The 24,289-nt window shown below is 38.3% G+C and overlaps 1 protein-coding gene across 1 annotated transcript in view; it reads right to left on the reverse strand.

The window, feature by feature from the left end:
• The window catches only part of OTOG (otogelin), a 97,008-nt gene extending 75,281 nt beyond the window's left edge, over positions 1-21,727 (reverse strand). Inside the window, exons 1-12 of the mRNA XM_065685806.1 lie at positions 21,521-21,727; positions 21,346-21,435; positions 17,696-17,786; positions 9,470-9,562; positions 9,089-9,243; positions 8,582-8,700; positions 7,995-8,200; positions 6,250-6,380; positions 4,440-4,546; positions 3,494-3,603; positions 2,397-2,522; positions 703-811 (exon numbers count right to left, since the gene is read on the reverse strand). Coding sequence (XP_065541878.1) covers positions 703-811; positions 2,397-2,522; positions 3,494-3,603; positions 4,440-4,546; positions 6,250-6,380; positions 7,995-8,200; positions 8,582-8,700; positions 9,089-9,243; positions 9,470-9,562; positions 17,696-17,786; positions 21,346-21,435; positions 21,521-21,727 — 1,544 coding nt within the window. The remainder of the gene's footprint in view (positions 1-702; positions 812-2,396; positions 2,523-3,493; positions 3,604-4,439; positions 4,547-6,249; positions 6,381-7,994; positions 8,201-8,581; positions 8,701-9,088; positions 9,244-9,469; positions 9,563-17,695; positions 17,787-21,345; positions 21,436-21,520) is intronic.
• Between the last annotated feature and the right edge of the window lie 2,562 nt (positions 21,728-24,289).

Below are 24,289 nucleotides of genomic sequence, written 5' to 3' on the forward strand. Positions count from 1 at the left end.
GAATGCCTGGGAGCTGTGGCAAGTACTTGTCATGAGGATATGATCAGGTGAAATTTCATCCGTGCATCCAATAACACCTTTCTTTCTTTTTAGCTCCTTGATAACCATTATAAAAGTTAAGGATTATTAAAACTGAGAAGAATAAATGCAAGCAATTTTAATCTTAATACTTTAAAAAGAAAAATATCTGCTAGGAAAAAACAAGTTGCACATCTGCAAGCTCATCCATTTAATCAGTTAAGTTTATCCAATAAAGACATTATCTCTTCTACAAACTTTTCTTTCCAATGTATGAAATTAACTTAAAAATTCCCCAAAGAGCAGCTTAGTGTCATAATGACATTACGCTCTTTGCGTCCAAGTGAGACAACAAAACCAGGAGACAAAGTAAAGTCAAAGTAATTCTCCTGTTAAGATTTTGAATTCTAGATTCCTTTTACTTTGAGGCAGAGTTTGAGGTGAAAAGTGTATTAAACATTACAGTATTCCCTGCAACATCTGTCATTCACTCTTATTTCATATTAATAGCTCTATAGTTTCTTGTATCTTTTTTGCAACACATATGAAACAACAGATTTTGCACTTAGAAACAGTGAGTACTTATCAACTTCATTCAATTCTTAACTAAAACAGGTCTTACAAAAGTTGTCTCTCATGACCATGAAAACTTAAGTTCACAGTGTAAAAAGAAAAATTACTAACCAGTTATTACATTCCTCATAAACCACTGAGCCCATTTCAAAGAAACTTCCATGGTAGTCACAAGGGCAGTCCGTAGGTTTGACACATAATTCATTTTCATATATTAAGCCTAGAAAAAATGAAACAACAAGGAAAAAATTAAATATCTGTACAAATGGCTGATGGAGCACTAAGTATACCCAAGAACAACAAAAATAGTCACGTATGATAATAAAACTCTACACTATTTTTGCAGTAGTTTGATTTGAACGATATTAAATACATTATATTACATGGACCAAGTGCCAGAATTGTTTGAGATACAGTAACAATAGCATGAATAACAAATATTTAATATTGAGGGGCAGGGGGAAAAAACCACCCACAAAGAAACAAAAAAACCAAACACACACACAATCATCAAACCATGCTCTTTTGAGTACCCTTGGCTTCTTTTTTGACACATTTACAAATTTTTGTTTCTATGTTTTAAGGTACTGTTTGGTCTTTATTTTACTATAATGGGTTGCTTTTTTTTTTACTTGTGGGAGGTTTTGTGTGTGTTCCATTCTAAGAGATTCAGGAACTGAAAGGCTTTACTAGGCCATAAAAGTTAAAATGCATGACAAAGATGATTATACTTTTAAATCATCAGGGTATGTCTAAGAGGCAGGACTGTTCAGCCTGGAGAAGAAAAGGCTGCATGGAGACCTCATAGCTGCCTTCCAGTACCTGAAGGGGGGCTATAGGGATGCTGGGCAGGGACTGTTCATTAGCGACTGTAATGACAGGACAAGGGGTGACAGGTTAAAACTTAAAGAGGGGAAGTTAAGATTCAATATGAGGAGGAAGTTCTTTACTGTAAGGGTGGTGACGCACCGGAATCGGTTGCCCAGGGAAGCTGTGAATGCTCCATCCCTGGCAGAGTTCAAGGCCAGGTTGGACAGAGCCTTGGGTGACATGGGTTAGTGTGAGGTGTCCCTGCCCGTGGCAGGGGGGTTGGAACTAGATGATCTGAAGGTCCTTTGCAACCCTAACTATTCTTTGATTCTATGATTCAGCATATAACTTTCTCTGACCTCTTTTAGATAGAATTACGTACCCAAGAGAAGCCAGTAACAAGGATAGAACTGGACATCAGGACGTATTTTGATAACAAGGGTGAAGTTTTGCTACAGGCTGCATTGGTAAATACCTCACTTGCCATTAACTATACAACAGCAGAAGAATATCAATATCAAAAACTGTTTCTGGCCACATGAATGAGTTTTAGTCGTGTCACATTTTTGAGCCCTCCTAAACACCTGACCTTGCAGTGATTCTTCAGGGGGAAAAAAAACCCAAACCAAACCATAAAATCAGCTAAACCTAAAGGCAAACAAAGCACACCAGAAAAAAAAAAAAAAAAACTTGCCAAAATACCACCAGAATCAGGAAATAGCTGCTCTTTTAACAACAGTGCAAACCCAATTTTTCATTCAAATGGTCGAGTTCTACAGCTAGAATGTGGATCTGCACTGAAACCTATTCCCACTTGTTAATGGGAGGAAAAGGCATTTGTCAGTTACCAGCAAAACGAGGTCATTCATCCACACGCTCTGCATTGCCTTTATAAAGAGCTCCTGTGAGTGCCTTAATCTAGCCCCAACCTTGGGCGATAGCAATCAGAAAGTTACATGACATTACATAATATATATTTGAGAAGCGAAACTTACCATCCGGACAGTAGCATCCATCAATGCAGGGAAGTTCACTGTCAATGCACTGTGATTTTTGATGACATGAAACAGGGCAACAGTTGATGCATTCATTGTAGGTCAAGGGTTCAGCACAGGAAATCACTGAAAAATAGAAACAAATAGAGACCATGTCTCCCAAGGCAGCGTTCAAGGCCAGTTTGAACAGAGCCTTGGGTGACATGGTCTAGTGTGAGGCATCCCTGCCCATGGTAGGGGGTTGGATCTCGGTGATCTTAAGGTCCTTTCCAACCCTAACCATTCTATGATTCTATAAATAGCAAAGTATTGTGTTTCTGACTCAGCACTTAGAATAGACTGCAGATATTTGTTTCAGGTATTTACTCTCTGATAAGTCAATTGGGTATCTGTTGTCTAGAACAATGAAACAATGGCTTCAATAAAACACACAAATACACAATATACATATGTTCATATTCTGCCCATTAAAGATGCACTGAGAAGGAATAATCTTAAATTAAGCCAAGGAAAACTCAGGGAACTTTCTCACCATAGAGCTATTTAGATACTCAGACCAGCATAAGAAGTTGTAGAACATCCAATAACAAATATTTTTGGAAACATGGAGGAAACCTGCTGTCATGAATGACATAATAGTTCTGGTCCTGTGTTCCAGACAGGCAAACAAATTAGACGATCTCTTTCAAACTTACTTTCTGTGATTTCTAAAATTATGACTTATACAAGAGTAATTCAAGTTCATTTTTAAACACTCATGACAGATTTTATGTATTAGAAATCCATTAAGACTTTGACAATATTTGAAAGAGTAGCTCTATGAAAAAACAAACAGCTAATCATCCTAAAGAATCTCTGATGTTTTAGTAAGAAGGTTCTTAAAACATATTCTAATAAGCTTAGTGCTTTAAATACATTCAGTACAAATTACACATATAAAAAAAGAACTTCTATTTCATTTAAGTAGCCTTGAATTAAATCCGTATTTATGCTTTCAGTAAGAGCTATATGAGTTCAAAATAGGAGAAAGGACAAAGAGGTAAAAGTATGAATACAACTATTAAGCAGTCTTTCCAAGTACGAAAGCATCTTCATACCACACTGCTGAAAGTGCATTCGCCATCCGTGAAGTGGCTTTCCTGCTTGGGCACATGCTCTGGCATATTCAGTTAATGCTCGACACCAAGTTGCATTATCAACTGCTGACCTTACACAAATAAAAATTGACATATTATTTTCTTACTACATTCAAATATGTAATCATAACCTCATGAATACTACTGCATTGTATGCAACCATGTTTTTGAATCTACTTTAATAATGTTTTAAAGTACTGTGATGTTTGTCTAGGTTAAAATTGTTAAATGGCACAGTTGAAGACAAGTTATCAATAAATCTGAGACCTGAAAACTAACTTCCTGAATAAATCCATGAAAGCCAGAGACAGAGAAGTATTAACAGACCTGAATAAAGGTCCTGGTTTTTACAAAAGGAATAACATTGTTAAGAAAACTCACAAGAGGAAAGTGTACCACCATGGTACAAGAATGGAAATTATCTTCTGTCCTGCCTGTTGACTTAACTAGTCAAAGCTGCTTGAACAAGGAGCATAGCAGGTTGTGAAATGATAGCATAAAATCAGATAGTAATCAAATTCCTCTTTTCATTGGATTAACATATGGCTTGCAAATGACAAACTGACCTATGCACCATTACTGTTCATTAACTTTAGAAACATTAATGATGCTGCACACTCAGAATCAAAACAGATGCCATATTCAAGGGCAGGTATGCTAACAAGTTATGAAAATATCCAGGCCTGATTTTGGTCATCCTTATACCAAAGAAAACAGAAACAACTCCACAGGAATTTCTGGCAGTAAAACCAGAAGTAAACCAGAAAGGCAAGATAAAAGACTTAGATGAAAAACAACATCAGAAAAAGACACAAATTAGTCCTGTTAACATTTACAATTCATTCTCATGATAGAAGGACAATGTTTTTTGAAATAGTTCTGGAACTACACAAAAACATTTACTTACATGCAGAGATCATTGGTGCAGCTTGCCATAAAAGGAAGAGGACTCACATATTCACGACATGTTTCAAATGGGGGATGTAACAGGATATTACACAGTGTGTATGCCCTCTGAAATGAATAAGACAGCTGTTGTGAAGAGAAGGTTTTAAAAAATAAACCTAAGCAGAGCAGAAGACTATGGTAAATCAGAACAGACATCTTAGTCTGTGACTAGGAATCACTTTCCTTTCATCAACAAGAAGCAGTGGCTAGCAACATTGTTGTCCATGCCAGAGTATTCTTTTATCTGAGGTCATAACAGTGGTAGTAAAATATATCCATTCCCCAAGAAAGGCATAGACATGTTGCAGCTAAACCTAGATGATGTGAAATAGTCTTCATTTTAGTCAAATTACAGAGTGAATAGCAACAGAAATAAAACATATATGGCATCAGCTTTAGAATCATAGAATCAGCTAGGTTGGAAAAGACCTTTAAGATCATCAAGTCCAACCATTACCCCAGCACTGCCAAGTGCACCACTAAACCATGTTACCGAGGGCCTCATCTACATGGTTTCTGAACACTTCCAGGGATGGTGATTCTACCACTTCTCTGGGTAGCCTGTTCCACTGGCTGACAACCTTTTCAGTGAAGAACTTTTACATAATATCTAATCTAAATCTCCCTCGGTGCAGCTTGAGGCTGTTACCTCTTGTCCTATCACTTGTTACTTGGGAAAAGAAACTGACCCCCACTTTGCTACAACCTCCTTTCAGGTAGTTGTAGAGGGCAACAAGGTTCCTCCTGAGCCTTCTCCAGACTAAACAACCCCAATTCCCTCAGCCATTCCTCATAAGACATATTCTCCAGACCCTTTACCAGCTTTGCTCCTTTCTGGATCCACTCCAGCATCTCAATGTCTTTCTTGTAGTGAGGGGTCCAGAACTGCACACAGTATTCAAGGTGCAGCTGAGTACAGGGGGATAATCACTGCCCTGGCCCTGCTGCCCATGCTATTTTTGATACAGGCCAGGATGCTGCTGGCCTTCTTGGCTGCTTGGGCACACTGCAAGCTCATGTTTAGCAGTCAATCATCACCCTCAGGTCCTTTTCTGCCAAACAGCTTTCCAGCCCCTCTTCCCCCAGCCTGTAGCATTGCATGGGATTGTTGTGGCCCAAATGCAGGAGCCAGCACTTTGCCTTATTGATCCTCATACCATTGGCTACAGACCATCAGTTCAGCCTGCCCAGATCCCTCTGCAGAGCCTTCCTATCCTCCAGCAGATCAACACTCCCACCCAACTTGGTGTCATCCACAAATTTACTGAGGGTGCACTCAATACCTTTAAACTTTAGTTTTAAAGCACTCCATTTCAGGGTTATGTCTTGAAAATATTACTTAAAAGGATAATCTGCTTCAATGTGATGGACAAAAGTAAGAATAATTTTTAAACACTGGCAAATTAATTGTGATCTCATTCTGGTTTTGCTTACTTGTTTCTTTCCATCATTCCTAAGGGAAGAAATAGGAACTAGCTCTAGAATACACCCATACTTTTCACTCATTTAAGTTCCCGGACTCAAATTGGTAATTTTAAATTGGTAATCTGGTTGTTATACAGACAATATAATATTTGAAAAGATCAAGAATGAAACACAGAAGTGGGGGCAAAAGGAGAAGACAAGGGAAGCTCTTCTGCAGCAACCATTTAAATCCATCTCTCCAAAGAAGAGCTGTGAATATTTTCAGTCTCCTTCAAAGCAAGACAAATTCTCACTCTAATTAGAATCAACAACTATTGCAATAATACTTTTGTGTTGATCCAAACCTGTAGAGATTCATGGCTTTGTCTTAGGCAGGGTGGTTCATTGAGAATAGATTTATCCCAATTGGGTGCTCCTTGTGGAGGATTTTCCTGCCAACTCTCTACGAATTCTGTTACATCATCTGTCAGTTTTCCTAAACAAGACACACACACAGATACACACAGTGACTTGGAAGAACAGCATTTCTATAGGATTTTCCAGAGAAACATCTCAATAATCTAAACACCACATTAAGCAGAGTGTGCCAAACCCTTCCTATAACTAAATGAATCAGCTGTTAGTCTGATGACAGTCTGGTCCTTTAAAGAAACCCAAAAATACTTTTAAAAAGGACTATAGTAAGAAGGCTCTAAAATGGAAGAAAAGCTTAGATAGGCATTTTGGCAAGGAAAGGCTTTAAGGGAGCAGGACTGTGCCTGCTACATTCCTTGAATGGAAGACAGGAAAGAAGATGTGACAAACTGTACATGCATATATAGGTCTACACTGATACTTTATATGAAACTCCTAACAGAGTGTCTAAAACCCAGGAAAGATGAGGCATTCCTGGGTCACTGCGAGGGTAACAAAGTAATTTTCTACGTTAATCAAAAAAGGTGTGACTTTTTCATGTATGCTAGTGTTAAACTAGTTAAGAAAGGTATTATCCATCATAGACAAGGAGCGACATTGATTATTGCTTGCATTACCCATGAATACATATCTTGCCATATCTGTATTACTACTGCTCCCCAGGCTAACTGGACAAAGCTTGTATGCAGTGTAGCAACTCATGCTACAATCCCAGCTTTATGCGACTGAGATATCCTAGAGAAAGGTGGGAGGGTAAAGTCTCTGAAGGCAACGGGGACAATGAACTATTGATCTTGCTATTAAGTTACACATTTTGATTTACTGAGCAAACTAGTCAATGGGGTAATAGCACAGGGCTGATGTTTTCTGAAGTAGAGTGGCTCGCAATAAAAGAAACCTACCACATATAATCTGAGTGTTGAACTAGTACTCTATAGAAATATCCTAAAGAGGAGATGCAAAAATTTAAACAGCCCAAAGCAAAGATTTCCAGAAGTTTTTATCACCTAGCTTGAGATACCTTTCAAGGGGTCTGATTTCCAATCCCACCCCCTTCCAGTTCTTTATATTTTATAGGGGTCTTCACTCAGTACTTATTGAAAGCCAAGCCTCTTGGAAGTTGGTATTGAAGGGTCACTGGGCACTTCTGAAAGTGTTAGCATAAATGAAAAGCCAGACCAAAAAAGATTTGTCTGTCTTCACTGACTTTATTTAGCAACGAAAATTATTGATTTATTTCCAATTGCTGTATCTCGCACTTCCACAGGCTGGAAAACTGCTAAGAGGGCAATGGATATTTAAAAATAGATTTCACCTTTCAGGTCCCAAAACACTGAAGTACAAATATTATTGTGAGTAAGACAGCTTTTAAAAGATCTTTCTCCCCATAGTTCCATCTGTACTGAAATTGTCCCTTTTCACTAACAGCACCATCTACCAGAAGTATTTCTGTATCCTATCTTCCATTTTAGAAGTTGCCCAACATAAATTCAATTAGCATTACAATCAAAAACTAAGCAAAATAACATTTTTTACCCGAAAAAAAACCAAAACCAAAAAGCCCCACCAAAACCACAAAACAGAGAAACAAACAAAACAAAAAATCAAAACAAAAAACAACAACAACCACCAAACAACACTGTATTACACAAGGGGGAATATTTTAAATACTCACCATAACTAGTTTCAAGATCATCCTGCAGGATAGCATTATTATTCCCACACAGTCCATGAGTTTTGCCCAGGTACTCTGGTGCCATTTTGATATATACTGCAGATGTACCATCCCAAGCCAGAGTAAAACCGTTCTGGTGCCTGACTAGGAAGTATCCAGCTAGTTTCTGGATGTGTAAGTTTCCGATAATATAAGGTAATTGTACTCTGAAATGACACAGAAACAAAAACAACTTCACATAAGAATATCACCATTACAAACAAATTACTTGCTGATTTAATGAGTCATGCATTTGAGAAACCCTGATATAAATATGGAGTTAACTCCACTAAAAGAGATGAAGTTGCAAATAGCAGCAAAAATCAAAGGATGAATGCCAATGGCTACACTTCGGAATACTGTATACTGCTTACTTACATATCACCTTCCTTAGACACTGCTCCCTGGACTGGGAGTATTGCTGTGGTCTGGGTACTTACTTTGAGCTACCAACAAATAAGTGATCTAGTTTACATCTCTATTATTAAAACATTACCATGAGATTAATTCCACTGTAACTACAGCATCAGAAACACGAGGGCAATTACCCAAATCCTTTATAGGTGACTTCACTGCTCATCTTTATCTGTTCATCTCCAGAAAAGAATAAACTAATGGACCGTTTGCAGGAATAAGGAGAAGAATGGCATTCAGGGTCATTATTCACCTGCCAAATAAAACCACTAGTGTCAAAGATCTTAACCAAATTCTTTGCAATCCACATTATACAACTAATACCCCCATTCCCACTGTCAACATGTGAACAAGTAGTTTGGTCCCCAAAAAAATCCCCAAAAGATGAGTACAATTAGCACTCTTCTTGGACTGGTCTTTTCATGGCAGCAGCAGGCTTTAGAAGTACACACACCAGTTTTCTTCCAGCTGTGTATATTTGTGCTATTGTAACTGGTAGGCCACGTCATGTTAGAATTACACCGACATTTCATTCTAGAACACCATACTATCATCTCAAGTTATTTTTAATCTCTTAAAATCAATGCATTATTAGCACGTTCAACAAAAGTTTTAAGAAATGTAGAAGCACAGACCCTTACCTGTATGGAAAAACTCTGTTCATCTAATTCAGTATGTCTCACAAGCACGTATGTGGATTTCCCAGAAAAATAATAATAGAGTCCATCAAAAGTTTCAAAATTATATTGACCCCATGTTCTGCATATATGATCTCTTTCAGCACCTGTGTTATATACTAACAAAAGGAGAGTCACTTGAGACATAGTGCTGGTTTTTGGATTCAACCTGCAGTTGAGATGTAATAGTATATGTGTTATGCTGTGAAATACCAACATAGAAAAGTAAGGGAGGGAAAAATAGTAGGGCACGAAGGATCCTTTTGGCAGTGGGCAGTTATTCTTGCAGCAATGGGAATCCAAGTACAATCCCAGAAACCCAGTTCATTTTCTCCATTTACACACCTGTCTGGCATCTTGGTCCAGTTGCATTAAATCGACTGCAGTTGCACAGCTCTCTGTAGACACACTCTCCTCCATTAAAACACGTAAGTGAATCTGAGTGGAAAAAACAAAGCATGTTAAATATAAATTATGCTAACTTGCATTCTTAAAACCCAGTTCTGTCACTGAGTGTAATCCATGAATGACAGGAGATGTCAGTTTAGCATTTAAATGTCCAGGAAAATCCCACAGGCCTTCACAAACAGGAAATATACTGCAAAAGCTTCACCTCAAGAAATACAGCCAGATGAAGTAAATCTATTGCACATTTACAGAAGCCAGATCAAGTCTGACATGGTTTTAGTCCCCTAAGCAATGACTAGAGGAAGTGAACAAGTATTAAACATCAAAAAATATCTATATCCTTATATAAAAGACTGCTACAAATAACACTTCACGGATAAGCTCTACCAGAATGAGAATGTACTGCTCTGGAAACACACCAGCTGTAAATTTTTGAGCTGCTGATCCTCCTTCATCTTGCAACTGTCAAGTGTACCAACCGCAAACATTTTCCATACAGACACAGGCCACTTCTCTTTTTTCTTATTTTATTAGAGGAATGCTTAAGTACAGCAAGCCTACTGTAAAGAAAGCAAGCTCCCTGACTCGCAAACAGGTTTGGGTTTGTGGGACAGAAGTATTGGATTATTTACTTCTTATTTTCCCTGGGAAGATCCCCATCAAAATCTGACACAAGAAGTTTTCACAGCCTAAGGAAAGATGTGCAAAAGCAGAAACAAAGCTTCTTGCTACTAGATTTAGACTTTGTGATTAAATGTTTTTCTAACAAGTGTAATATATTCACTTATTTTTCTAACATTAGATCTTTTAGAATTTAAGTCTCTTCAGGAAACCATTTGATTTCTAACAATTGAATTAGGAATTGTGTTCGTTTAACAGAAACTGAGATTGTATCTGTTGCAGACAAGTTTCTCACAAGAAATTATTTCAGGAAGAGGCAAAAACTAAAGACTGAGTCTTCTTGTTTTCTTTATCTTTATAAACACTAGCATTCTTGAAAAATTATCTTTTATATGAATTTTTAAGTGGTGTTCTGAAAACCAGAATTCACAGAAGATGACATTTTCTTCCATTTCAGTAAAACCCTCACTTATAAAATATCACACGCACAGAAGTCCTGACATACCTAGAGTACATTTAGGCTTTTGAAAAGCTTTGCTAAAGAGGGTTTGAAGCTTTGTTGCAGGCAAAATAAAACAAGCTCCATTACTTACAATCCAAGTAAACTCTACAACTGGGTTAGTCTTGACAGTTCGACTTTAGATTTGTTTTATGATTTCATGGCCCACACCGTCTTTAAGTTTTGTTCTCACTTTTGGCATTCGCTAAACACAGACATCAAAAGCAGATTCTGAACTACTTTACAGAATAATTGAAATGCTTTTTTTATAAATTGATTGCAAGGAAACAAATGCTTTCTAAGAAGTCAAGATTTGCCCATTGACTTCCTACTGCCATTAAACAGATGCTGAAATCTTGATTCCAGTAATAGCAACAGAAAAATAAATCAGTTTCTGAGGTTGTATTCTCTCTACTGATTTTTCTCCCCTCCTCTAGAAGCTCATTTTATTGCTGTTTTACTAATGCAAATTTTCTCCCAACATCTTTTATAGCACAGTTTGCTTTGCCAGCATCAGAAAACATCAACAAAAGCACCATTACAGAAGCCAGTGAGTCATACTCTCTTACTAAAAGCTTTAAATACACTAAAATAACCCAAATGCAAGTTGCACATGGAGAGTGTCCTGTGAGTGTATCCTACCCCAAATCAAGTAAACCTCCGAGAAGAATGAGAAACAGCATTTTTAAGAAGATGCTGCAAACACTCTCCAGCTCCTACTTTAGGTGGAGAAAGATTTCCAAATGCTTCTTAAAAACCTCGCCTGGCTTGCAAGTATCTACCACACACAAATTACTTTCAGATGTACACACTTAGTGCACCCAAAATTTAATTCACATGCAAACTAGTCAAAATTTATAGATAGAATGCTGTTAAGACTGCCTTTTGTGTGGCTACCTCAAACATCATCATCATCACCTGATTTTCCGAAGTGTGCTCAATGTAGAAGTTTAATGAGGAAAAAGGTCATATTTTAAGTTCCTTCTGCTTTCTGAGATCCTAGAAACTTAGAAAAAATAAGCTCTATGCTCACAACTAGCTATAATGTTAGAAAGAGGAAGACTTCAAGAAATTTACAGTGTACCATAATTGAAAAAAGAAAGCTTACATGTTCATCTACTTTAGGCCATGTGATTTTACAAAATAGTATCTTCAGTTACAAGTTTATAGAACACTTCCTTACTGAGTTCTGCCAAAATTTGTCAGTAGAGTTCATTAATGTTTATTTAGCTATTTTCATTAATGTATTGCAAATACATCATAAATACTAATTACTTACATGAAGACTTTTAAAATATCCAAACAATCAATTTTGATTCCTTTATTTTCAACACACACCATTGCTCCCCCCACCCAAAAAAAAAAAAAAAAAAAAAGAGACCATGCTAAGAACAAGGCAGGTGGACAAAGTGAAAGAGAACACTCCTTTGCGTAGCTACCCCAAATACACAGCTCCTTTCCCTGCCCGAGCAGCATGAGTTCAATTTAAAAACTAATGCAAGCACCATGTAGAAAGGTCCCTATTTATTCAGACTGAGCCATCTCATTTACATACTCACAGTGACCAATCTTGTCACTAATGCAAAAGCTTTATTCCTCTTGTCAAGAGAGGCAGACATCGATCTCTTTCATCTCAAGTGTTGCGAGACCTGAGTAATCAGAGATCATGTCTCTGTTCTTTGCTTCTCTAAGAATATGCCTCATTGCCTGTCCAGTTACAATAACATGCAATTTGACTTCAAGTCATGTTCCTTGTAGCTGTAGAGGAAGTTATCCCCCTTTTGATGTTTCGGGTTGAATGATTCCCCTTTAAGCATGGCTCAGGTAACCTACTTTGAGCCACATTTATTCAGATTGTGAGCACAGTCAGCTGATCTGGGGACTCTTGCTGTCACTGCGAAGGATCTCCTTGGCTCCCTTTTAGAGAGTTAGGCAATTGTGAATTGGAAATTAAATAACTCAACGATGAGTATTATCTTCTTTATGAAGTTCTCTTCTGTCTATGCACATATGATTCCAAGAATATATGATAAATATAGTTCTTGTAAATATCTCCCTTTTTACATCACTGTAGAATATCTTTCATTAGACTGAGCAGAAGAGCTCTCTGTGCAAACATTAGCTATCCTTAACCAGGTAACAAGTGGAATACAGCATTGATTGAGATCACATTTAGTGCTCTTCCTACTGTAAACAATGCAACCTTTTTTAATTATCCAATTCTGCTCAATTAACACAGGAACACTTCCTCAGGTATCCAGAATAAAGATCCTGTAACAGTTCACTCTGTCATTAAAGAAATACAAGCTCCTTAAATAAGCTAACCCATACGATATCAGAAGTTTAGGTCCCTTCTAGGGACAGGAGAAATGTTTTGACATCTGCAGAAAGGTAATAAACATCTAGAGTAAGTGAAGGTTAAAATTAGGAAAAGTCATGGCAGAATACTGTGTCCTTCATTTACCTGAAAGTGACCTCTATTAAAAAGTCCTTAGCTTTTCTTTTTCCTTTGACATTATGCCAGTTGAGTGCATTGGGTTGGAATCTGAAATTGAAAACTGGTGAGAGTTTTCTAGCAGAAAGTACTAGGCCTAAGTAACATGATTTGTCTCGAATAAGTAATAATGGGATTTCTAACCAGTGAGGCCTTTACAACCTGCAGGTCACTCCGATAATATGACCATTGTTGCCATGAAGCGACTTGTCTCAAATTCCTTCCTTACTGAGTGGGGTGAAGACTTGTGATCATCTTGTAACACAGCTCTGAATTCTTCTCTGCTGCTCTCATTGCTTAAATACTCCAGCCACCTGGTAGTTACTGAATAGGCCACAACCTCACTCAATATGTGGATGCATTATCTTAGTCCCTCAGGCACATGAAATTTTGTTTGAAGAATTAAGAAGGAACTGAACGAAGTGTCAGGCAGTGAGAGACTTCAGGCTAGAGGTGGCACCCTATAAGCAGCAGCAGAACCTCCCACCCATTATTTATCACAGCCTTTAAAACAGGGAGACTAACCCAGCCTGTTTGCATTTCATTGCATGTGTTTTTAGAGATCACTGTCCAAGCTTCACAGAGGTGGCTATTGTTGTCCTTCTCTGAAAAGAGGTGCTTTAGTAGCATCATGTATACCTAACAAGAGGGAGCTCCAAAATCCATTTTGAAATACACTACAGTCTGAACAAACGCTGGTTGGCCTTTCAAATATTTTTCACCTAGGTTCCAAGCACAATTATGCTAATTTCAGAAAACTGTTCAAAGGCATCTTCCATCTTCATCAAAATGAGTATTTATTTTGAAATATTGTTATAGACGCAATGGATTTCATGGGTTTGAATCTATAATATTGTGTCCCCTTAGCTTAATATGCTTTCTTATCTCTAATGATTACTTAAGATCTCAAACTTATTTCAGTTGCAAATGGACTACATGTACAGATTTGCTCACCCATTATTTGTTCTTCTCATCTTCTAACATGCTTATTAGGAATAAGTACAGCTCAAAGTAATTTATATAACGTGAATCCCTTTAGCGTGGAGGGAGATAAAGCCACTAAAACTTGGAGCTCCTCTTGGAGCACACAGAGGTAACTGCAAATAAAGTACGTATCTGTATCCCATACAAGAGTTAAGATCTAAATCAAATGTACACCTAAATTGAAGTTTTCACAAAAATAAAAGCCAACACATTCAAGGGCATGTCTAACTACTCAAATTACCATGCTCTTCTTTGAAATACTTGACTTTTGTTTTAGCCATCACATGAATCCAGATGCTCCAGATGAATTTTGACCTCACTGTTATATACCGTTATCATCAATACATTATTAACTCTTGAAGATTTGTGACTGATGTGGACCTTCCTATAGGTGTTCTTCTGTAAAATATTAAGCACTTCCTAGCGTTGGAATTCTGTATTTGACTACTGTTTTAGACATGTCATTAAAAAATTGTTTAATGTAAATCACTGGAGACAGGTTTCCTTTCAGGATATTGATTACTAGATCGACTTGAACATAAAAGTTGAAATACAGAAGATTAGAGATCTGAAAGTGATTACTTTACTTAAGCTACCAAGGTACAAGGTCCAGCCTGTTCCCTCAGTTCTTAGGATTCTGCCTATTTACCAACTTTGGCCCAAACAGTTTCAGAGCTCCAGGGAGTCATTTACAGAAACAGACAAAAACTTTCTAGCTTTCAGGATTCTTTAAAAGATGACACATTTTTAAAATTCTGTGCAAGTGTAGACGAGAGATCTGCCTGATGTTCATTGAAGCACTAGAAAGATTGATTATTATTGATTGATTTGAAAAAAAAAAGCTGTTTGGGATAAGAATTTGCAAGAAACATCAGCTAGACCTATAGTCGTGAATAAAAGTAGAAAAAATTGTGTATTCAATATTTTGAGCTTAAAACTGAGTATTTTATATTTTGCTGTCAAAGTTATGGAAATTTTATATTTTGTAACTCTGAGTGATTTCCATAGTACACTTTCTCTAGAAATCTCTCAGGCACTTCCTTGACCCCAGGAGAACTAACACAACAAATTTCTTGCATTATCTTTCATCCTTCAACTTCACAGTCTTTGAAAACATCTGCCAGTAACAGCACAAGTTTTCTGTGGCATGCAGGCTTCAGGAGGATACAATAGAGCCTTGAAATGACAACAAAGGTCTCCTTACACCAGGATGTAAAATTTTCCTTTTTGACACCAAGGTGAAATGAGTAGGATGCAATTTTAGTACTTGAATTCTAAGAGCCTTCCAGTGAGCTGCAGATTTTCTGCTCTGGTACATCATTTGAAATCAGTCTTTAAACACACATACTGTAAGGAACAAGTATCTTCTATAGTAACAGTGACTTTAAACTGAAGACTCATACCTGCTACAGCATTTCAACATAAGAAAATATGACCTGTTAGGTATTTTCAGTACTAGTTTGAAACTTTCTTCCAGAAACAAGTTGCTTTTACTGTCCCAGGTTCTTAATATGCTTCAGCTCTGAAGTTTTTTGTTTGGGCTTTTTTTTTTCCCTAGGTACAAAAAACTAACACAAGAATTTATCTCTTGGCATTTATTTGTACTATACCAAGATGCTATTTCATTGACCTGTAAGACATTACATCACTTTCTAAACTACTTTCAGCTGACTAATACAACACAAAGGAAAAGAGATCTACTGCACACAAAAAATGATGTACCCATCATAGAAAAGTTTCACGTAAACCATGCTGATTTATCTATATAGACAGAGGTATAGGAAGCAAGAAAAAATGTTACTGCAACATGAATTGACTGTAATAGAATGAAATGTAAATCTATTATAATCACAGTTTCATAAGTATGTCAACAATTTTCATAGAGACATCACTAAAATAGAGGGGGGAAAAAAAGAAAAAAGAAGCTGACAACCTACCTTGTTGAGTTTAAGAGAAAAAAAAAAAAACAATAAAAAAAAAGAAATCTTTACTATGTCCTGACATTGGTGCAAATCTCTCTCCATGGGCAGAGCTATAGTAGTGTGCATCTCTCATCTGATAGGAAGGGCCAAAACTTTGAGTTAACATGTGATACCTGCTATGCATTTCTTCCTTCCTCCTTCTAGATTTGATCTTCCCTTTCACAAATATTAAGAAGCAATGAACCTGCACTCCCTTAGCTTGAGTTCTTAAACAGAAGTCTTGTTCTGCAAAGGTTTTATGCGCAAGTTAATTATTGCACACTTTAACAGCAGCACAAGGAATCTTAAATGGCTTTTTTTTGAGCTGGGCGTTCTGAAGCAGAACATGAAATCCACTAATCCCATTAAAGGAATTTTCACTTTGAAAAAAATAAGCTTACAGAACCAAATAATTATTATGGCAACAAACTTCTCAGCTTGATTTAGACATCTTCTCTTTGGAAACTGCTCTATTTGGTAAAAAAAAAAATAAAATAAAATAAAAAAAAATTTAGAGCTAAGAAAATAACTACTTCTTGGACAAAAAGCTGGTGAAACCCTGAAAAGCAGATGGTTTTGCTGGTACAGATTGCTATATTTATATAGAGAGCAATTTCATCATATCATATATATATATATATGATATTTTTCATATACTGGAGAGGTTCATAGGTAATAACCTTTACCTGAGTAATCCTGTGCTTCTCTAAGCCCTTTTATTATTCCCTCACATTCAGCTACATACTTCTTTAAAGCTTCTAAAACAGGTATGTATTAAAAGAAATCTTCTGGAGAGAGCACAACCCTAATCACAGTTAACAACCTATTCCACACCTCAGTCTTGGATTTTGTGCTATAAATACAGGGGATGCAAAGCTAGACTATTCACTATTAGGTAGGTTCCACATCCAATGCAACCAATCAGGCTGACTGAAAAGAAACTAGAGGCTTTGCATCACTAGCTAAAATGACCCTGAATTACTTCGCCTGATGTGTCTTCTTTGTAGAAGAAAAGCATGACACAGGTTCTACAGAACTAACACAGAGGATCTTTACCCTTGAACAAAGATATTTAAGCCTGTCCTTTTCATTATTGAAAGTAAGATGAAACAAAGTCAAAATGCAAATTCCTCAAGCAAATACCCACCACTGCAAGTTGCTTACTAAGAGTACTATATCCTGCTAAACATAGATAACCTCAGCAAAGCCATAAGAAACAAAAAGCCCTTCAAGCACAGAGGAGATACAGGACAGATAATTTAATGGCATCTAGGCAGCAATCCACATCTTCAGGCATATCACTACAAAAGCAGTTTTCTCTGCTGAAAGATCTTCATTAAAAAAAGCTGTAGGTAGAGACAGTCCTTCAAACGATCAAACCAGAATCAGGGGTAAACTTAAAGCTAGATCAACCCACATGATAAGTTGTCATATTCATAAAAAGAATATGACAATTTGAATATGATTTTGAGACCAATCAAGGTAGACCCCACTTACCATAAAGGTCTGTATTAGCTATTTTTGGTTTTTTCTTCAAAAAAATAATTGGTTCAGGATATAAAGCACAATTGAAGTTACATCATGTAGAAACATAATTAACTTACTGGATGGTCCACATTTCGTACTGTGAAGTCTCCTGTTCCGAGATAAGGACACTGTAGTAGATGAAGCATTATAAACTGCCATTCCAGATTCCTTTCAGAAAGAACAAAGATATCACCAGCTATAGCCAAGACACTTTAAAAAACTCTTCACAGACTATCAATAAATTTACCGTTTTTAGTAAGCTCACAGCCTCATATTATCTTACTAAAAACTTACCAAAACACTATTGTAAAGTAAAAAGTGCAGTCACTGTACTCCAGACTTCAGTAAAGTATCAAAGTACATTATGCGTGAAAACAGTTGGCAGATTTTAAGTCGGTTAAGCCAACATGCCTAAATCTGTCTATGTAAACACTATCCTCTGTGCTCTTCTCCATACTCCTTTCATTCTCATTTACAGCCTCTGTACATCATATGTATTTAACAATTCTCAGAATAAACATTCTGCTGCCTTGGAAATTCTTATCGCTCAGCTCCAGTTACTTAAAATAGTTAACACTGTGCCTGAATAAATAACTAAGCAACATCATCATAATTAGCAAAATGTCTTATAAAGTCCTGAATTCACATTATTTTCCAAAAACCTGATCCAAAACACAGCAGAATCAAGGGGGTTTTGTTTGTTTGTTTGTTTAAACGGGAGAACAACAAAAAACCACAACCAAGAAATCATAAACACCCAGGTTAGTTTTCAATTTCCTACCATCTTCCCCTTAATCTTCTCCTAACATTCAAAAATATGTGATGACAGACTAAAGCATTTACTCTCTTGTATTTCCTTTCTCACAAGCACTTCTGCCTTCAACAGCTGGCAGCAAGGTATCTTGATTTTAGTTGTATTAGTTTTCCATACTACAGTAAATGAAGCTTCTTTTTTCTCCAACGAATATCCCTTTGGAACTCTAGGGGTTTTAGTCTGCTCTACTTTGTAATAATTGTTTTAAATTGGTAAGTCATGATACTTCAAGTCCCCTTCATTCTTCCCACATTCATCTATTAATCCAACTTCCACTTCATTCTTTCATCTATCAGTGGTGCCAGTCACAATCCCTGCACTCTTTCTGAACTCAAACTACTTACAAAGTGGCACATGCATCACTTCTGAACCAGAAATATACCAAGTCATACCAGAGTACAATGTTAAGGATTCATTTCAATACTTTAAGGGAATAAAACAGAACAAAACAAAGAAATCATAGATTAGGTGTTAACAGCTTAAAAGTCAGTTATGGTCACTGGCCATCCAACAGCATCTAAGTAAATTGGAGGGAGGACATTCTTTCATACTGTTTTAACCAAGCATGGTGCATAGTTTAGGCATGATATGTGAACATACAAGGTCCTTCCCTTGCAAGTGCTAAGTTTTAGCACTTGAAACACATCAAACTAAAAAAGCCAATTCAGCCTATATCATCTACTCGAGAAAACAGAAAAGCAGGCCTGCTTAGCCAAGTTACAAAAATCCATTGATATTTTGTCATGATGTGGTCATATTGCCACATTGATGACAGCTAGAAGATTAAGTCCTAATTAGCAGGCCCTTGCCAAAACAATGTTGCTCACCTTCTCTACAATCACCTATCTTTGTTCTAGAACATCTAGGGTGAGTAACCTTTTTCCCAGTTTAGCATGAATTTTTTGATCCTCAGAAGCCAATGGCTGATGACAGTAAGTTTTTCCTTATTGAAGAGGCAATTACATTTACTCATTCATTTAATACAGCAACACAAATGTTACAGCCATTTCATATTATTTCTTCAATTCACCTTATAAAGAGCAGCAGCTATATCCTCTACAATGTTCATATTTCAGTGACAAAATTATAGAATAAAGTTTCCATTAAGGAAAAAATCAGTGACAAATTTCGTATCTGTTAATAAACAGCTACAATGTATATGTACAGTGCTACAAACAGCTGAGCAAAATATTCCCAAAATAACATTACAATTGGCTACAGTGTATGCCTAAAAGGATATAAAAAAATCAAGCAAAATATTTCCAAACTGGCATTATAAACAACACCAGCTATGGCTACATAATTTTAAATGATGACTTAGCTTGATTTATTGCATTCAATTTTCATGTCCTAGAGTTTTATCATTCACACTTCTCCATCTATTGCCCAGTTGCACAAATATTTTTAAAATATATCAGGTGGTTTCTGCATTCTGAATACCTATTTAGATATTTGACATAAAAACAGTCTTAGAAGCTATGTCATTAAGTCTTCATGGACATAAAATTCTGCAGAGGGCTTAACTACCATCACTTAGTGTTGCTTTACCTCTTTGCCTTGAAGTAGCTTATTAAAAGCAAGAACATGTAAAAATGCATTATTGGTTTAGACCCTTCAAACGGCTAGAAGGCTCCTCAGGTTCCTCCTTTTTTAAAACCAATTTATGTATTTATTGACATATTATTATATATTATTATATATTTATTTACATGTAGGTTTTTTTTTTTCTTTCTCTTAAGCTTATTTCTTACTGAAAATTTCTGCTCAGAAGGCTAACAAAAAGGAAACAGTTTATTATTGTATCTGGAATTCCTCGGGGGGGGGGGGGGTGTGTGTGCAAAATGGGGGAACCTCAACCCACAAGCATTTGCTCTTCTCAGTGGTTGATTTTGTTACCTGTTTGCAGTTACGTGCCATGATTTTCGCTGATGAGCTTTTCCCAGAAGGAGCAAGCAGAAAGGCAACTCCTCTGCAGAGCTTCAAACAAGGGCTACAAAGCAAACTTTCCTTTTCCCACCCTCAAACAAGGGAGCAGGAACCACACACCCTAATTACATTTCAGCAACACGCCATCAGTGATACAGTCAGGCTGCCAAGACAAACCACATCCAAAACCCAGCACTGAATTGTAGTGATCTGATACTGCCAGCTCATTTACTTTTACTAAGAAGTGAAAAGGCTCCCACAAAGCAATTATTGCTGAGTAAGCCAGACCAGACCCCGGCTTTCCATGGAGCAAGGATGCTTCATGTTTACATGCAACTATTTCTGAATGAGCTGAAGGTCTAGCTACCATCTTCCCTCACTGCTTAGACACTTTAAATCCTAAGTTTCCTTTCATACATGACTGACACTATGGGGGTGGTGAGACACTGGAACAGGTTGCCCACACAAGTTGTGGATGCCTTGGCAGTATTGAGGACCAGGCTGGCTGTCCCAGTCCATAGCAAAGGGTTGGAACCAGATGATCCTTGAGGTACCTTCCAACCCAAGCCTCCTTGTGGCCAGGATAAAGTTCGACGCTGTTTGAAGGACAAGTCGTAAAGAATCACAAGGGGTACAACCGCTATCAGATGTATTGACGATTTCATGGTAACGTACCGACATACTCGGGTAAGACACGAGAATCGCGTTACCTTGACTCCAGGCACCCCTCAGAGGGATCTCGCAGCCGGCGGTGCAGGGCGAGAAAGCCGGGCACCCATCTCCGGCACGACCGGCTGCGCTGCACCGCCTCATGCGCCCCGGTCGCACCGCGGTCCGAGGGAGTGGACCACGGGCCTTTCTCGCAGGAGGCTCTTCAGAGAAAAGCCGCGTGTCCCGGCTGCCTCATCTCCCCCAGGAGACCCCACAGCGCCCAGACCCGCCACGGCCGCCCGCTGCGCCTCGCAGCTCCCAGCCCGCGCTCCGTACCTGAGTCGCCTCTGCGAGGCCGCTCCCTCTCCGGGGTCCCGCAGAGCTGCCTTGACTGAAAGCAGGAGAACAAGGCACGGTTTGCTCAGCCTAGACATACCATACCACACCCCACCCTGCCCGCCTCAGGGCGGCCATCCGCCGCACACCCCGCCGTGCCTCGGCGAGCCCTTACCTGAGGAGGGGTATGTGCTCTCCGGCAGGGAGCTGCGCCCAAGCATGCCACGGATATAAGGCTGGAAGGCAACAGTAGCAGGTTAATGATGGCTAGGATTGCCTCACCCTGCCTCTTCACCCGCTCCATCCTCGCGCCCTGCCCGGTGGAAGGCTCACCCACTAGACAGGCGCACAGCAGCGCCCCGACAAGGAGCCGGGTCTCCATACGGACGAAAGGCAAATGCAACTGCAACTTCCTACAGAACTCCAGCCTTCCAACGCCGGTCTATACCTGCACCTTGGACTCAGCCCGCCCCCCCGGGCGGGGCAGCCGAATGGTTTATCTGCCACCCTCCGGTCCTCCGCCTCTCGCCCCGCAGCATAGCCCCGGCCCCATCAGCACTGCGCTCTGATCTACCGCGCCGGGAGCCAGCTCTTCATAGCTTTCCACCCTTCTCGGGTTTAGGATACGATTAGTGCCACGGCCTGCCAGAAGGAGCCGAAGTCTCCGCGGCGGGGTACAGTGCCAGGCTGCACCCCACCACTAACGCTAGCAAATCCGGGGCTTCTCCTTCCCTCCTAGGAATGTCGCACGACTGAGAGCTGCCCGCTTATGCTGAGATGCAGCAAACGCTATCGATGCTTAACAAGGAATATTGATCCCAACCCACTGAAAAAGGTGTCAGAACTTAAATAGTGGAAGGCACGAGTAAGGCATGAGCTCAATGCAGCATATAGCGAATGTGTGTTCGTTATTTCCATGGCTCCTGGTAACCTTTTTTCACCATAAACTCACACCCTTGAATTTGGAACTCTTTGTAGACATTTTTTCAGGTCTTTTTTTTTAATTATTATTTTTCTCCTCACAATCACATTTGTTTCTTTCTATTACTTTTCTTTTCCCTCTTCCTAACACTGTTTCATTTTTTCTGTTCTTTTCCCTTTCCCATCTGCTGCTGCCTCTCTCCCCAATCATTCTTCAGATTGCATATCTTATAACAGAAGGTTTAGAAGCTGCCCATACCAGGTGAGAAACTCTCAAATGAAAAGGGGCCTTTTCTGACTGCTTTGGGAAGTCTGTTAACAGTAAGTCATTAAAAAGATCCCTTTTCTGCCTTTGTAATTTGTCCCTGTGGATTGTGTTTCTTGCCGCAACAAGTGTTTCATTTCTAATGAAATGATGGAAAACTAGTGATGTTTTCACTGAGAATGCTGTTCTCTTCTGTAAATGTTGGAAGGAGAATGTGTATGAGAGGAAAGAGAGCGAGACAAAAAAGGTATTTTTTAAGTTCAGCACCTCCTTTTCCCAATAACCCCAAAGAGATTGCTAGAATTATGAGTTAGCCTCAGCCTGCAGCAGTGCCAATCTACTCTGAATGCACCATGCCCTTGGTATTGGTGCACTTTCTCTGATCCATCTTACATTAATGAAAGTAGATTGAAAGCAACAGGAATCAATTTACACAGCACGCATTTTAATGTACATCTCTGCCTACTAAATGGGCTGTCTGCTTTATTCGTTGTCCCTTCATGCCACAAGTAGCAAACAATGACTGAAACTAGTTTAAAGCCAATTTAGAAGCAATTTGATTTTTTGCTATGAAAGATTTCATTATACGAAACTAATAAACAGTCAAAATTGTACCATCTTTTATTATGCCGTGCTTGAAGTAATAGAAACTCAAGAACCATCTCAAAAAAATAACATTATCAAACTTCCCATTTTAGAGCATGGGATAGCTTTGTGGGTTTGTTTGCTCTGTATTTATGCAGAGCAGAGCACAGGAATTCATGTAACAGAGCAGACTAACAGCCTGCCAAGCTCATTAGACTTTCTGTGGTTTGTCCTTTACCTGATGATTCAGAGCACTTTTCACATCACCAAATGAAGGTAATTCCACAGTATTTTACTATTTGGAGGAGTTTCTGACTCCTGGAAAAATTATCTATATGAATAAAAAAGTTACTTTCCTTCAAATGTACATAACTTTCAGCTTACAAAAGATCTATTTATGTAGTCTTCTAGAACTGATTGATAGATATCAATGGCTATTACAGTCTATATTTAAATTTCAAGATAACATATACAGTATTTCATGTGTCCTTTAAATTTTATCTCCTTCGTTCTCTTTTCAAATATAAGACAAGTTTGCATATGCAGGGAGACATCCTATAGCTGTGTGTCTAATGCTTGCACAGAATACCTTTCCAATATTGTGTAGTACTGGAACTTGGGTAGAAGACAACTGATTTGTGTACTAGTAGTTGCCCTTCTAAAAGGAAATTGTTTCCTGAAAACAGTTTTTATATTTGTACACAGGTTTAAAATGCATTCCTTTCTTCTTCCTGCCACCTGATCTAACAAATGGATAGTGTCTGTACCACTGAAATGTTCCTGTACAGCAATGTCATCCTCTGAAAGGAGTAAGAGCAATTTCTGAAGGAGCTAGTGTGGCTTACAAAGATTATCACACAGGATTCCAGTAGTATTTGTCGGTATGAAATTTTTCATTCACGGCTTTATACAAATAAGTTTCCACTACTGTGCTTGCATAAATCCCTTTTTCTCCGGAGTTATGAGAGTAAAGGAGACTCTGCGTAGAAAGAGACGTACATTAGCAAGTCTTCTCCATTTGCTTCTAGCATCGATTGCAGAAGTCTTTGTTATTGTGTACTACAGCAGGAAAAGTGGGAGATGGATTCTCAAAGAGATTAGTTTGAAATAGGCTCCTTTTCAGGCTCTCTTAGCTTGATTGCTACATAGTTACTGGCTGGAGGCATGTCAGAA

This window comes from Lathamus discolor, chromosome 6, assembly GCF_037157495.1.
Source record: "Lathamus discolor isolate bLatDis1 chromosome 6, bLatDis1.hap1, whole genome shotgun sequence".
Classification (NCBI taxonomy): Eukaryota; Metazoa; Chordata; class Aves; order Psittaciformes; family Psittacidae; genus Lathamus; species Lathamus discolor.